Source organism: Mauremys mutica, chromosome 3, assembly GCF_020497125.1.
Source record: "Mauremys mutica isolate MM-2020 ecotype Southern chromosome 3, ASM2049712v1, whole genome shotgun sequence".
Taxonomy (NCBI): Eukaryota; Metazoa; Chordata; order Testudines; family Geoemydidae; genus Mauremys; species Mauremys mutica.
The window spans coordinates 157,205,706-157,221,175 of NC_059074.1; the positions used below are offsets into that span (position 1 = coordinate 157,205,706).

Genomic DNA, 15,470 nt, shown 5'->3' on the forward strand with positions numbered 1-15,470 from the left:
GATGCGCACCGCTTCCTGGTGTGCTCTTCTAATCTCCCTGGTGTCTGGCTGCGCGTAATCAGCGGCCAGGTGATTTGCCTCAGCCTCCCACCCGCCATAAAGGTCTCCCCCTTACTCTCACAGAGATTGTGGAGAATACAGCAAGCAGCAATAACATAGGGGACATTGGTTTGGCTGAGGTCTGAGCGAGTCAGTAATGTGCGCCAGCGCGCCTTTAAACGGCCAAATGCACATTCCACCACCATTCTGCACTTGCTCAGCCTGTAATTGAACAGATCCTGACCACTGTCCAGGCTGCCTGTGTATGGCTTCATGAGCCATGGCATCAAGGGGTAGGCTGGGTCCCCCAGGATAACGACAGGCATTTCAACATCCCCAACTGTTATTTTCTGGTCTGGGAAGTAAGTCCCTTGCTGCAGCCGTTTAAACAGAGTAGTGCTTCTGAATACGCGAGCGTCATGAACCCTCCCTGGCCATCCCGCGTGGATGTTTGTGAAACGTCCCTTGTGATCCACCAGTGCTTGCAGCACCATTGAAAAGTACCCCTTCCGGTTTACGTACTGGGTGCCCTGGTGCTGCGGTGCCAAGATAGGGATATGGGTTCCATCTATCGCCCCCCCACAGTTAGGGAATCCCATTGCAGCAAAGCCATCCACTATGGCCTGCACGTTTCCCAGAGTCACAACCTTTCGTAGCAGCAGCTTAGTGATTGCTTTGGCTACTTGCATCACAGCAGCCCCCACAGTAGATTTTCCAACTCCAAATTGATTCCCGACTGACCGGTAGCTGTCTGGCGTTGCAAGCTTCCACAGGGCTATCGCCACTCGCTTCTCTACTGTGAGGGCTGCTCTCATCTTGGTATTATGGCGTTTCAGGGCAGGGGCAAGCAAGTCACAAAGTTCCATGAAAGTGCCCTTACGCATGCGAAAGTTTCGCAGCCACTGGGAATCGTCCCACACCTGCAACACAATGCGGTCCCACCAGTCAGTGCTTGTTTCCCGGGCCCAAAATCGGCGTTCAATGGATAGAATCTGCCCCATTATGCAACGCTTCAGAAATCGACGCTAGCCTCGGACCATGGACGCACACCACCGATTTAATGTGTTTAGTGTGGCCGCGCGCACTCGATTTTATAAAATCTGTTTTACAAAACCGGTTTATGCAAATTCGGAATAGTCCCGTAGTGTAGACGTACCCTACTATACCACATTGCCTTTCTGACTGACTGTTCCAACTTTGCTTATCCTATTTCTAACCAATATAAACCACACTCCTCTGCCAGCTGGTAATTACTCCAGTAACTGAAATATTAAAGTTGTGAGCTGAGGATCTGAAGGTCATGGCATTGAAATCCTGCTGCTCAACTGTGAGAGGATGGCGTGGTTGTGTATAATTCACACATTAAGAAGACCTCTTTAAAACTGATTTTGCACAGTAAATTAGAGTGTAAATTGCCAAAATGCATTTTTCACATTTCAGTCATGTGTCACACATTTTGTTTATTTAAACCAGGGGTAGTCAATAGGCGGACTGTGGGCCAAATCCAAAGTGCCAGACACTTCTGAATGACCCAGAAATCTTTTTATATACTTATCATTGTTGGGTTTTTTATTATTTTCTCTGGAGTGTGTGTGAGAGAGAGAGCAAGACCTCTCGTTTGTATCTGATTCACATAGGGTAGAGCCTGTGACAGCTCCCAACTTGAAAGCATGGCTTTTTAGCACAAGCTGTAAAAACTCATGCCTTTAGCTCTGGAAATCTTTGGTTAATCTCTGGTGTCAGCCAAGGTGGTGGCTGTCACATATTGGCAGGTTTGAAGATGGAGAATTATGCTTTATAGTGTTAAGGTTGGGGGACTGAGGGGAGGGGGAAGCACAATAGGCAGACCGGCTGCTGCTGCTGCAACTCCCAGATTTATCTAATTTCCACAAGTCCATGAGAGGCTGAAGTATGTTTCAAGAGGTAGGCAGTGGTACAAACTCCTTCACAGAGGTTCACTCCAGCTGTTTGGTTTTGTAGCCACTGCTAAATATGGTGGGTTGCTCTTAGCATACTTAACTTTTTTAACAAGCATAAAATGATTATAAGAGATACAGAACTTTCTAAGGCTCGTTACAGTTTCTCACACCCTTCAGAAGGGTCAACACAGTTACGAAGGGTTGTGCAGTGCAGTTTCTCCTTCTGATTCCCAGGCAGGTATAGTTCCCCTTCTCCCTGACCCTTGGGAGCTATCCACTGATGTGTGTTAATTATTAAAAAAAAAAAAAAAAACACCTAGGAAACTAACACAAATAAAAACTGCTTTTAGTTTATAGTTAAGGTTGCATCAGTACACACACCATTCATCCAAAACCTTAAAAGTTTGAAAAGAAATTAAGGGATTCCTGTATTCCTTGCCACCCTTTATATTGCCTACAACACTGTCAATAACACATTTTAACACTTCATAATACTTTCACTTCCATCTCCAGCATAAACTGAAAAACAATATGTACCTCAACTTCAGCAAACTTGCACACACCTTATTGGCAATGTGGTATATTGGTGTATATTTTATGTGACTAGTTTGGCACATCTGACTGTTGCACAATCCACATATTTGGCAAGTTAATATGCTTTATGTAAGAGCTTGGTATTATTAATAGTGCTGAGTTCACTGTTAAGGTTTTGGGTTAGAGTGGAAGTTTGAAGATGGGATATGTATTGCTTTTCAGTATCTGTTGAAGATGGAAGTGAAAGCTTTATGGAGTGTTAGAATGTGTTATTGACAGAGTTGTAGGAAATATGAAGTTAGCAAGAAATGCAGGAGGCTTTTTTCTTAACTACCTCTTTCTGTGTTCTTTGGACTTTGTTGGCTGGGGTGTCACTTTAAGTGTTACTAAACATAGTTTTTGTTTGTGAATTAAGTATGAGACTGGAGGTGAATAGACAGATGTTAAGAGTCCTGGTTCTGACACTGATTTTCTGTATAACTGGATATGTCACTTAACCTTTCTGAGCTTCAGATTCTCAATCTGTAAAATGGAAGTATCAGTACCTACAAAATATTGTTGTCAATTGCTATAACAGTGCAAAGAATAACAGCAGTCAATGTCAGATAGGAATAGAATATAAGACCCCCATGCTTTCCGTCTTTTGCATGGCCCACTAACCCAAGTGTATTTCAGGAATGTTACATTTTGTTAGCTTTTTTTCAGAATTTACAGTTGTGAATTTTCATATAAAATAGTTTGTAGTTAAACCCCTTGTTCTCTATGGCAAGATGGACCTAAATTCTACTTCATGATTACTGGTTTTTGCACTAGATGAGAAATTGTGCAGCAGCTTCATTTTTTTTTTAATGGAAGTTTTTAAAATCAATTTAAATGTGGCATTGAATATAGCTGGTAACCCTGTTATTTATTTGATAAGTTCAATTTATTATACACTATTCTGACATTTTTCAGTTTTGAATATGCCAAAGATTTTTATCTCGACAGTGCCTAATTGCATTCTAGAATTTGTCAGGGGGCTGGGGTAACTGGGCAGGAAACATTTGGGACTCCAAACAGCTGGAGATATGTGGGTGGGGGGCAGTTTGAAATTGTAAGATGAACACACTAGGTGTATGCTTTTGCTAGAATTATCATAGGTGAAGTAGTTAAACTATTATCTTCAGGTTTCAGATTTAATATTCCATTGAAATTAACATAGGGAAACTCACACCTCTGATTCATGGGTTCAGACTGTCTGCAGACTCAAGAAGACAACAATGCAGCAATTTATACTCTTAATATTTTCAAGGCTTCACAGCTAGAATCATTTTTTAAATGAAAACTGAGACTGTGGTGCACATTTCTGTGACAAAAGGTAGAGTCAATGGCAGATCCTATAGCTGAAGAATCACAGAATACAAAGGGCCCTGATTATATTTCCTTAAAGATTCTGATCTGTAGCAGTAAATATTTCAGGCATAGTAGTCATTGGATTTGTATATTTAAGACTGCATTGTGCGCATAGTATGGCTGCTACCCAGGGAATTATTATGCTAATTTTTCTAAATGAATGCATTTGTTTTCATTTTATATCCTGGTAATTTTGGAACTCTGAGATAAATGTTTGATTTTGAAGTTCTGAATGTGGCATCAATTTCTATCCTTTTGAGAAGTAAGATTAAAAATAGCTGTATTCTTTAGTAAGATTGCTACACCTCTTGTCTTATGCTGCTAGTGCTAGTCAGTCTCATTTGTAAAATACTGTATACATATACTTGAGGCTGAGTGAATCGGGTGTTCTTTTATTACTGGGGTCCTTGAGCCAGTGTTACAGTCTCTTGGCTGAAAACTGTGGAAGTTCATGGGGAAAAAACAATTTTATGCTACCAGAAAGTATGAGGCATTGCTGCCAAGAGTACAAGTGCTACAAAAATAAATAAAATTTTACAATATTCAGCTTCTAAAATTGTGTAGTTTATTTAGGAAAATTTAAGACCACGTTGGGGTGTGGTTCCAAGTAGTTTTCTTTCAGTCCTTGTAAATATACATAGTAAACAGTTTTTAAGAAGACACTTACAATCCCTTACATGCTAGTATTAATATGTTGATTAATTTGATTAAAATTTGATCTATGTAAACATTGATTATAATATGATTGGGAATGTCCAGACTCTACATAAATATTTTTGTTTGATCCACCACACCTCTGTCAAATAATTTTAAAAGATACTATATTTGAAAAGCCTACGTAAAAGTTGTTTTAATGCACTTGCTTGCTCTTCGGATTTTGAGTAGCAGCCGCAAAGTAACAGGCTGTTCCTAGAGCTGTGAATAGTTCTGATGGCATTTCTATAGTGTGATGCATAAGCAAGGAAGTTGTGTACTGTCAGCTTCTGTTTTTTTCACAATGAATGTATTACTTTTTAAGTATGGTGGTGTGACAGTCTTATTCATCCTCAATATAGGTACATTACCAATAGCAGCATTACATCATCCATGTTCCTCAGCCACTTTTGGGTGAGATCATAGTTCAGTTTCCAGGTCTGTTCAGGCTTGGTATCTCTACTGAGGCTAGCCACAAGTGGTTATAATTAGTATTTACAGTGATGGTGGTTTGAAGAAATGGCCATCAGTAGTATATACCAGTAATAACTGAACTGATACCACCTAGCTACGTATTACTTTCCAGCCATCAAATTATAATAACTTTTGCCTCTGTCTACGGTACAAGCACAACCATGTTTTTCTAACTCTTTCTTTGACCTGCTTATAACACACATGGTTGAGTTTTGTTCATGTACACTGCTTTTCACAAGACAACTGTATCAACCCTGTTTGCATGTGCATAGCTGCCACACTGCCTGTGTTCGTATCCATGCATTCTGGGAAAATCTGGGAGCTATCCCATCTTGAATCACTAGGGCATAGGACTTGGAGGACATCTAACAGAGTGACACCAACAGTACATAGAACAATGCACGTTGGTTTATCCTCCAGCGCAGAGAACAGGGAGAAAGGACAAGCCAAACTAGTTGCACTGATGTGACTAGGGGATCCCATCTCTGATGCGAGGAAAAAAGCATTCCCACTTAATTACAGGAAGAGATCCATCTGAGGCCACTGGCAGGAATGAAACTCTCAGAGTTATCATGGTTACTCCTAGAGTATTACTATGTTGTATGTGGACAAAAAACATCTAAAGCCAACCATGACATTGATTACAAACTTATTTGAAAGTTGTAATGTCACTGCTGGTCAGGGCTGGATTCAAACAGGATAGCAACCTAGAGGGGAAAGGCTTTCCATCCTTTTGTCCCTCATCTGAATCCTATAGTCCCCCTTTTGGATTGTGCATGCATGTTATCTAGGTTTGCTAACAAGGAAGAACAAAAGCTGTAGATATTAAAAAGTTTATTTTCAAAGTCTCAGTTGGATATTACAAATGATAGAGAGTTTAAAACACTAGGAGGGCTCCTCCAAAACTATTTTTAAACAAGCACTCATCAGTATTTTTATTTTAAATAAACATGTAGGACCAGCTGTGAAAATGGCTTAATTTAAACTTCAAATACACTAGTTTGTTTCACATGGGTATAGGTAGAAAATTGTGTCAAAGCGTCTTCACTTTATGAACCTTCTTAGTTCAGTTTTAGGTCAAAAGGAGGAGGAGAAGGATAATCACTATCAAAACTGTACTTTTTGATTGAGGGAGAAGTAGTTTTAAGCAAGTCCTTTGTGTGCATCTTGGAATCTCAAAGACCCTACCCCACATTAGATCTGTCTTTCTTTCATAGAAGATGGTCCAGTTTCCTTCTGAGCCCATTAACGTTACTCACAGATCATCTTCACTGTAAGCCTTCTTAAGTGATCTCCTGGGCTGAGAGCAAAAGATTGGACCTAGAAACTGAACCTTGGTGCTGCATGTGGTATCTGAGATCGCTAACTTCAGTACTAATGGACCTGCCCATGAGCCCCATCCTGAATATAGGAAGAGCCATGCTGGATCAGACTAATAGTCCATCTAATCTAGTATTCGGTCTCTGATAGTGTACCAACTGTTTCAGAGGAAGTTCAAAAAACTTCATAGTGGCTATTAGGGAATAGTCCTTAGAGGAAATTTTTTTCTAACTTCCCTGTTAGTAGTTGGTAGGGTGAATAAAAACTGATGATTTAAAAACTAAAAAAAATTAAAAAGAAAAATGTATTTAATTTAAAGATATTTAAAATTTAAATTTGAAATTATAATAATCTACGTTAAGGCCAAAAAAGTCAAACTGCTGTACTGATGGAAATCCCTGGCTAAGTATCTGTAATCAGAGTTTGTTGAAATGCAACCAGCTTTTGACAGCAGTAGCCTCTTCTGCAGATGAAGAGAGAATATTTTCTTTCTTTCATTTTATTCATCTAGTTCTGTTCTGTGATTTGTTGTTCAATGTTAAGATACCATTTGGGAGTTGAAAAAGAAGGAAAACTTGTTTTCCTCTTCCAATCTATAAATAAAAGCTAAAGGCATGGCTACACTTGCAGATGTAGAGCACTTTGAGTTAAACCAGCCTTCATAGAGCGCAGTAGGGAAAGCGCTGCAGTCTGTCCACACTGTCAGCTTCAAGCGTACTGGCGGGGCCACAATTGCGGCACTTGCAGCGGCATTGGGAGCGGTGCATTATGGGCAGCTACCCCAGCATGCAAGTGACTGAAATGTGCTTTTCAAATGGGGAGGTGGGGTGGAGTGTGACAGGGAGAGCGTTGTGTGTATGTGGGGGGGGGGGGAGAGTGGGTTTTTGGGAGACTGAGAGCATGTCAGCATGCTGTCTTGTAAGTTCAGACAGCAGCAAACCCTCCTTCCCTCCCCCGTGCCTCTCTCGCTCACAGCATTCCACGCTAATGGTTGCTTTGTCTCGGCGCAGATAAGCAGCTGGCTGTCAGAAATGGAGCTTTCAAAGGGCATGTCATAAACAGATAGTTAAGGATTAATGCCTCTTTTACCTGTAAAGGGTTAAGAAGTTCACCTAGCCTAGCTGACACCTGACCAGAGGAACCAATGGGGGAACAAGATGTTTCAAAAGGAAGGAGGGTTTTTTCCTTTGTTTAGTTTTCAGTTTCAGCCGGAGTGAAAAAGATCAAGGAACCAGCCTCTTATCAGAGTAGTAAGTTTTAGAAAGGAATAAATAAGTTTGTTTATTTCTTTGTAACCTGTCTTGTGCAATTAGAGGTAGAATCAAATTGGGTATTTGGGTATTTTCATTGGTGTACTAAGTTTTTGCCCAGGGGAACATCCTCTGTGTTTTGAATCTGTTGTCTGTGAGAGTAGCTGGTATGCTAATCTCTCCCAGAGAGTTTTCTTTTACCTTTCTTTTCTTTAATTAAAGCCTTTTTCTTAATACTTGATTGATTTTTTCCTTGTTTTTAGATCCAAGGGGATTGGATCTGGATCCACCAGGAGTTGGTGGGAGAAAGGAGGGGGGATGGTTAATTTCTCCTTGTTTTAAGATCCAAGGGGTTTGGATCTGTGTTCACCAGGAAATTGGTGAGGTCTCTCAAGACTACCCAGGGAAGAAAAGTGGTGCTTGTGAGTGGTGGCAGCAATACCAGATCTAAGCTGGTAATTGAGCTTTGAGCTTCTCATGCAGGTCCCCCACATCTGTACCCTAAAGTTCAGAGTGGGGAAGGAACCTTGACAGGGCATATCCGCATTCCTGCTGCAACTCAAAACAAAGACAAGAGTGGCCACTTGACATAAGGGGATTATGGGACGTTTCCAGAGGCCGATCAGCGCTCAGTAATGCAACACCTCATTCACACTGGCGCCACGGCGCTCCAGCGGGGGCGCAGCAAATGTTATTCCACTTGCCGAGGTGGAGTACCAGCAGCACTGTAGTTGCAGAGTCAGAGCGCTCTATGTGCCTTGCCAGTGTGGACAGGTAGTGAGCTAGTGCGCCCAGGACTCCTTTACTGCGCTGTAACTCGCAAGTTTAGCCAAGCCCTAAATGTTGAAAAGATTGAGATCTACTAGTTTTAAAATTGTGAAGAACATGGTGACCAGAAACAATCACTTCAATTCACTATTGTTTAATACATCAGTTTTAAATGTAAAACATGTTTTGATAAACTTCCTTTTTTTATGTATCCAGCATATTTAAGATAGTTTTATTTAACTAATGAAAAACAAATTTAAAATGCTTTTTTGTGCATTACTTGACTTGCAATTTTCATCCAAGAGTTTGACATTAATTTTTTATTTGTGATTTATCACCTAGTAAATAAGTACATAATAAAAAAAGTAAATTAAACCTCTGAATAAATGTTAAGGTATATAATTACTTAAATAAATGTGTAGATATAGCGTAACCTCTTGGATAACCACAAAAAAAAAAAAAAGGAAGTGGCTATATTTAGGTGAAAAATCTAAATCTTTAGGAAAATAACTCAAAAGTACAAATGCAAAACAATATTAAAATTGATGATTTTGAATTAGATCAAGGTTTCTTGCTTGCTGATTTAAATCATGATTCAAAGTAATTTAAATCAATCCATCTGATTGGCTTAGGACCTGAAGTATGAGCATTCATATCCACTACTGAAAAAATATTATATATGATGTATCTTCTCATCATCCACATTAATGCCTAATCCCTTTTGAAATCTTGCAAGCTCTTGGCCTCAGTGATTTCTTGTGTTAGTGAGTTCCAGAGGTGAATTATGCATCTTGATGTTTTTATAATTCACAGGCAAACTGTCAAAAAACAGGACAGGTACCCCCAAACTGGTATATGTTCTATAATTAGATTTCTCCAAACTAGTGACAAATGTGAACTCCTGGACCAATATACCAATCTTACTGTGGAGTCACAGACAGTCCCCTAGATTCTCCAGTCTATCCTGCCACCCAGGCAAACTGAGCTTTGTGATAAATGAAAAACTGAACCACATCAGATTGCTCCCAGTCCAAAGGGACCAGTCACTTACCCCAGATCAATTGGTACTCCAGATCTTACACCAAAGACAATTGCTGGCAGCCAATTCTATAGTAAACTAACTATAGGTTTATTAGCTAAGAAAAGGAAATGAGTTATTGAGAGGTTAAAGAAGGTAAAATATGTTAACAGGTGAATCACAGTTTGTAATTCCAAATGGTAGCAATGATGTAATAAACTGCCAGTTTCCCAAAAGTGTTTTTGGGGCACTCAGATTATAATATATGGAGATATACCTATCTCCTAGAACTGGAAGGGATTTCATAGATTCATAGACTCTACGACTGAAAGGGACCTCGAGAGGTCATCGAGTCCAGTCCCCTGCCCTCATGGCAGGACCAAATACTGTCTAGACCATCCCTGATAGACATTTATCTAACCTACTCTTAAATATCTCCAGAGATGGAGATTCCACAACCTCCCTAGGCAATTTATTCCAGTGTTTAACCACCCTGACAGTTAGGAACTTTTTCCTAATGTTCAACCTAAATCTCCCTTGCTGCAGTTTAAGTCCATTGCTTCTCGTTCTATCATTAGAGGCTAAGGTGAACAAGTTTTCTCCCTCCTCCTGATGACATCCTTTTAGATACCTGAAAACTGCTATCATGTCCTCTCTCAGTCTTCTCTTTTCCAAACTAAACAAACCCAATTCTTTCAGCCTTCCTTCGTAGGTCATGTTTTCAGGACCTTTAATCATTCTTGTTGCTCTTCTCTGGACCCTTTCCAAGTTCTCCACATCTTTCTTGAAATGCGGTGCCCAGAACTGGACACAATACTCCAGTTGAGGCCTAACCAGCGCAGAGTAGAGCGGAAGAATGGCTTCTCGTGTCTTGCTCACAACACACCTGTTAATGCATCCCAGAATCACGTTTGCTTTTTTTGCAACAGCATCACACTGTTGACTCATATTTAGCTTGTGGTCCACTATAACCCCTAGATCCCGTTACTGCCGTACTCCTTCCTAGACAGTCTCTTCCCATTCTGTATGTGTGAAACTGATTGTTCCTTCCTAAGTGGAGCACTTTGCATTTGTCTTTATTAAACTTCATCCGGTTTACCTCAGACCATTTCTCCAATTTGTCCAGATCATTTTGAATTATGACTCTGTCCTCCAAAGCAGTTGCAATCCCTCCCAGTTTGGTATCATCTGCAAACTTAATAAGCGTATTTTCTATGCCAACATCTAAGTCGTTGATGAAGATATTGAACAGAGCCGGTCCCAAAACAGACCCCTGTGGAACCCCACTTGTTATACCTTTCCAGCAGGATTGGGAACCATTAATAACTACTCTCTGAGTACGGTTATCCAGCCAGTTATGCACCCACCTTATAGTAGCTCAATCTAAATTGTATTTGCCTAGTTTATCGATAAGAATATCATGCAAGACTGTATCAAATGCCTTACTAAAGTCTAGGTATACCACATCCACTGCTTCTCCCTTAGCCACAAGACTCGTTATCCTATCAAAGAAAGCTATCAGATTGGTTTGACATGATTTGTTCTTTACAAATCCATGCTGGCTATTCCCTATCACCTTACCACCTTTCAAGTGTTTGCAGATGATTTCCTTAAAAAGTCATCAAGTCCAGTCCCCTGCCTTCACTAGCAGGATCAAGTACTGAGTTTGCCCCAGATCCCTAAATGGCCCTCTCAAGGATTGAGCTCACAACCCTGGGTTTAGCAAGCCAATGCTCAAACCACTGAGCTATGCCACCCCCTATTATGTTTGGGGATTTCGGCTTTGCATCTGGTACACTGCCCTGTAAGAATCCAAGTAGAGAGAAAGGATCTTTCCATGAATCCAATTTATAGCGGCTTCTCGCAGAAACCAAGCAGTATCATTACCCACATGGGCTTTTCCTTTGATGACAATGAGTGAGGAATGCACTTAGAGTCCTTGACTTCAGTCATCACACACAATGACCACTTGCTTTGAAATTAGCATTTTATGTTGAAGTTCTTATTTGCATTCCAAAATATTTTTCTCCTTTGAGTTATTTAGCCCTGGTCTACACTATGAGTTTAGGTCGAATTTAGCAGCTTTAGATCGATTTAACCCTGCACCCATCCACACAACGAAGCCATTTTTGTCGACTTAAAGGGCTCTTAAAATGGATTTCTGTACTCTTCCCCAACGAGTGGATTAGCACTGAAATCGACTTTGCTGGGTCGAATTTGGGGTAGTGTGGATGCAATTCGACGGTATTGGCCTCCGGGAGCTATCCCAGAGTGCTCCATTGTGACCATTCTGGACAGCACTCTCAACTCAGATGCACTGGCCATGTAGACAGGAAAAGCCCCGCAAACTTTTGAATTTCATTTCCTGTTTGGCCAGCATGGCAAGCTCAGAGGTGACCATGCAGATCTCATAAGCAGAGGTGACCATGGAGTCCCAGAATCGCAAAAGAGCTCCAGCATAGGCCAAACCGGAGGTAGTGGATCTGATCGCAATATGGGTAAAGGAATCCGTGCTATCAGAGCTCCATTCCAAAAGATGAAATGCCCAAATATTTGAAAAAATCTCCAAGGGCATGAAGGACAGAGGCCTGCAGCAGTGACGTGTGAAACTTAAGGAGCTCAGGCAAGCCTACCAAAGAACCAGAGAGGCAAACAGCTTTTAAATGTCCAAATGCACATTCTACCACCATTCTGCTCTTACTCAGCCTTATAGTTGAACAGCTCCTGACTACTGTCCAGGGTGCCTGTGTATGGCTTCATGAGCCATGGCATTAAGGGGTAGGCTGGGTCCCCAAGGATAACTATAGGCATTTCAACGTCCCTAGTGGTTGTCTGCCATTGCTGTCACGGAGAGAGGGGTGACTGATGACATGGCTTACAGGTTTGGCTTACAGGGAATTAAAATCAACAAAGGGGGCAGGTTTGCATCAAGGAGAAACACACACAACTGTCACACCAAAGCCTGGCCAGTCATGAAACTGGTTTTCAAAGCCTCTGTGATGCGCAGCGCATCCTGCTGTGCTCTTCTAATCGCAAACAGCCTAGTCAGCAAACAGCACCAGCGGGCTTGTAAACGTCCAAATGCACATTCTACCACCATTCTGCACTTGCTCAGCTTATAGTTGAACTGCTTCTTACTACTGTCCAGGCTTCATGAGCCATGGGAGCAAGGGATAGGCTGGGGTAGGTGCGACCGCGCAGTGTTGCCAGCTGGGAGAGCAGCCTGAGGCAGAAGCCTCCAACTTGCATAATATTCCAGGCAGGACTGAATCTCCATTAGACGAAACTTAAAGAAGAGAATGACCTGGAGTCTCTCCTATTTATGTCCAGGTGCCCCTGACCGACCTCACCAAGGTCTGTCAGGAGCATCCAGGAGACGACGGCTAGCAGTTATACTGCACCATCAACTGCTGCGAGGGCAAGGAGCTGCTGCTGTGTAGCAATGCAGTACCGCGTCTGCCAGCAGCACGCAGGAGATGTACAGTGACAGTGAGCTGAGCAGGCTCCATGATTGCTGTGGCATGTTGTCTGCATAGGTAACCCAGGAAAAAAGGCGAGAAATGATTGTTTGCCATTGCTTTCACGGAGAGAAGGAGGGGGGCCTGACGATATGTACCCAAAAACACTCTGAACAATGTTTTTGCCCCATCAGGCATTGGGAGCTCAACCCAGAATTCCAATGAGCAGTGGAGACTGCAGGAACTGTGGGATAGCTACTCACAGTGCAACGCTCCGAAAGTCAACACTAGCCTCAGTACTGTGGACGCACTCCACCGACTTAATGCGCTTAGTGGGGAGACACAATCAACTGTATACAATTAATTTCTAAAAAATCGACTTTTATAAAATTGACCTAATTTCGTAGTATAGACATACCCTTAGTTACAGAGGTATACACAATGTAAAAGTTTGCCATTCTATTATAACAAGATATAGATAAGTGAACACAATACAAGTAATATTCCACTAGTTTTCATGAAGTTTAAACATCTGAATACACACTTATACATTTAACGTTTGATCTATACTAACACCCAAGTGAATTGGCCAGGGTTCAGACCTGAGCTGACCCATGTTTTGCCAATGTTGCAGATACCATCTTTAATTACAAGAACACATCACACTTTTTTTTTTCCATCAACCCTATCTTCTTTCAGTTTATGGGATGAACAGTTTTTCAGGGTTTTGTGTAGTGAATGAGACTGTTTTTTCTTTAGAACCCCTGCCTCATTTGTTGAAGAAGTTGGAAGGTGTGTAGCTAATGAGGCATGGGATTTCAGAAAGGATAGCTTGTGGTTAAGGCAGTTGAAGCCACCCTGGAGAATTTAATTCTATCCCTGCCTCTGCCACAGAATTCCTATGTGATTTTGGGCAAGTCCCTTAGGTAATAAAGGTAATAATTGGAGGTATACCAATCTCCTAGAACTGGAAGGGACCTTGAAAGGTCATCAAGTCCAGCCCCCTGCCTTCACTAGCAGGACCAATTTTTGCCCCAGATCCCTAAGTGGCCCCCTCAAGGATTGAACTCTCAACCCTGGGTTTAGCAGGCCAATGCTCAAACCACTGAGCTATCCCTCCCCCTTAAAACAAATTTTTACAGTTGACCAGAAATTGAGTGTCTTTTTTTTTTTTTTTAGTTCTTAACTTGAGACCTGTGACCTGATTTGTAGAAGTGGTCATCAAGTCCCCTCTGGGCCTTGAAATCTGTGAATCTATTGGATCTCTGGGAGGGGAGCATTGCACCACAGAGACAACTTTCCATCCCATCATCCCCCCGCTTGTTCCCCAAGATTGAAAAAGCAAAAGAAATCCCCCCCCTTTTTTTTTAATTTAATCGTGGAACCTTGGTAGGCTAAATTCTACCACAAAATGGTGACACTCTAATAAAGTTTACATGTTCTAAATAAAACAGTATGAAATATGTGCATCCACATGGAAATGTGTGTTTCAGATTTAAGGTTTGCCTAGAGTTGGCTACATTCATTTATATAGCTCTTGGTTCAAGGAGCATTGTGGATGTAAAACTAAAGGGAATAATTAAAATTTAAATATATGTCTTCAATGCTTACTGAGCCGTACCTCACAATACTGCATGTTGTGTTGTGAAGAGCATACTGGATTCACCCACTCAGTAGTTAAGGAGTTAATTTCAGAATAGTTCCCTGCTTCTGAAGAAAAATATATAATTGATATGTAGCTATTGCACCAGTTGTGAAACAACTTTGAAAAATACGATGTATATGGACTTTTTTTTTTTTAATAAATTGCAGGTTCTTCAGCAAAAGCACTTGTGAGCTTGAAAGGTAAGAAATAAATACAATGTATTCTTTAGGTGTGGTATAAATGAGAGATGTAAATTGACTTCAGATCATAACTAGAGTTTCTGGTTTCAGAAAGCCTCTCCAAAGGAAAATTATGAAGATAGTTTTTATAAAATATATGCTGATTGTTTTATTTTAGATATCTGTAGACTGAGTAGTTTGGTACTCACTAGTCAAACTCTACTTATATTGCAGCTTCTTTGGATGCTGCTTTTGAGAATGAGACCCTTTGGAGTGCCATTTCTGAAATAGGTGCTTCCACTTTAAGTACTGCCTAGGCATCAGGTCTGACATGAAATTTGAGGTAATTTTTTCTTTCTTGGGGATGAGATAGAAGGATTATCAGTGGGACCTTTACTTATGATGGAATTTATATTGTAAAGGAAATTTGTAATCTCACTGTCTTCTACCAATAACTAGTGGGCCAACGCAACAGAGCTATTGCTTATATTATCTTAACATTGGAGAAAAATTCTATACATGCATATTGCATCAACATTTAGAATCCTTCCACTCTTCCTAGTGCCAGAAATGTTATGTCATGTCTTATAAAGTCCCCATTTACATTAGGGAGAAAACCTGTTTACTGAACCAGTTTTAAACGGTCTAAATTTTGGTGCAGGCAACTTAGATCACTCAGTTTTATTGTACAGCACATGTCCATTCAAAAATCATTTTCTAGAGCACGTTTTGTAAGCAGTCATGCTGGGCAAATTGTGTTTATAGCCTAAAAAGTTCTAAA

General features: G+C 40.9%; 1 protein-coding gene across 3 annotated transcripts in view; it reads left to right on the plus strand.

Annotated features, from left to right (window-relative positions):
* LIN9 (lin-9 DREAM MuvB core complex component) overlaps positions 1 to 15,470 on the plus strand; it is a 67,810-nt gene that overhangs the window by 5,262 nt on the left and 47,078 nt on the right. For 2 of the 3 annotated variants that reach the window (XM_045008542.1, XR_006577706.1), the window contains exon 2: positions 14,678 to 14,710. In XM_045008542.1, the coding sequence (XP_044864477.1) occupies positions 14,678 to 14,710 (33 nt within the window). Of the gene's footprint in view, positions 1 to 14,677; positions 14,711 to 14,923; positions 15,033 to 15,470 lie in introns of all 3 variants that reach the window. The other variant, XM_045008543.1, reaches the window with a different exon arrangement.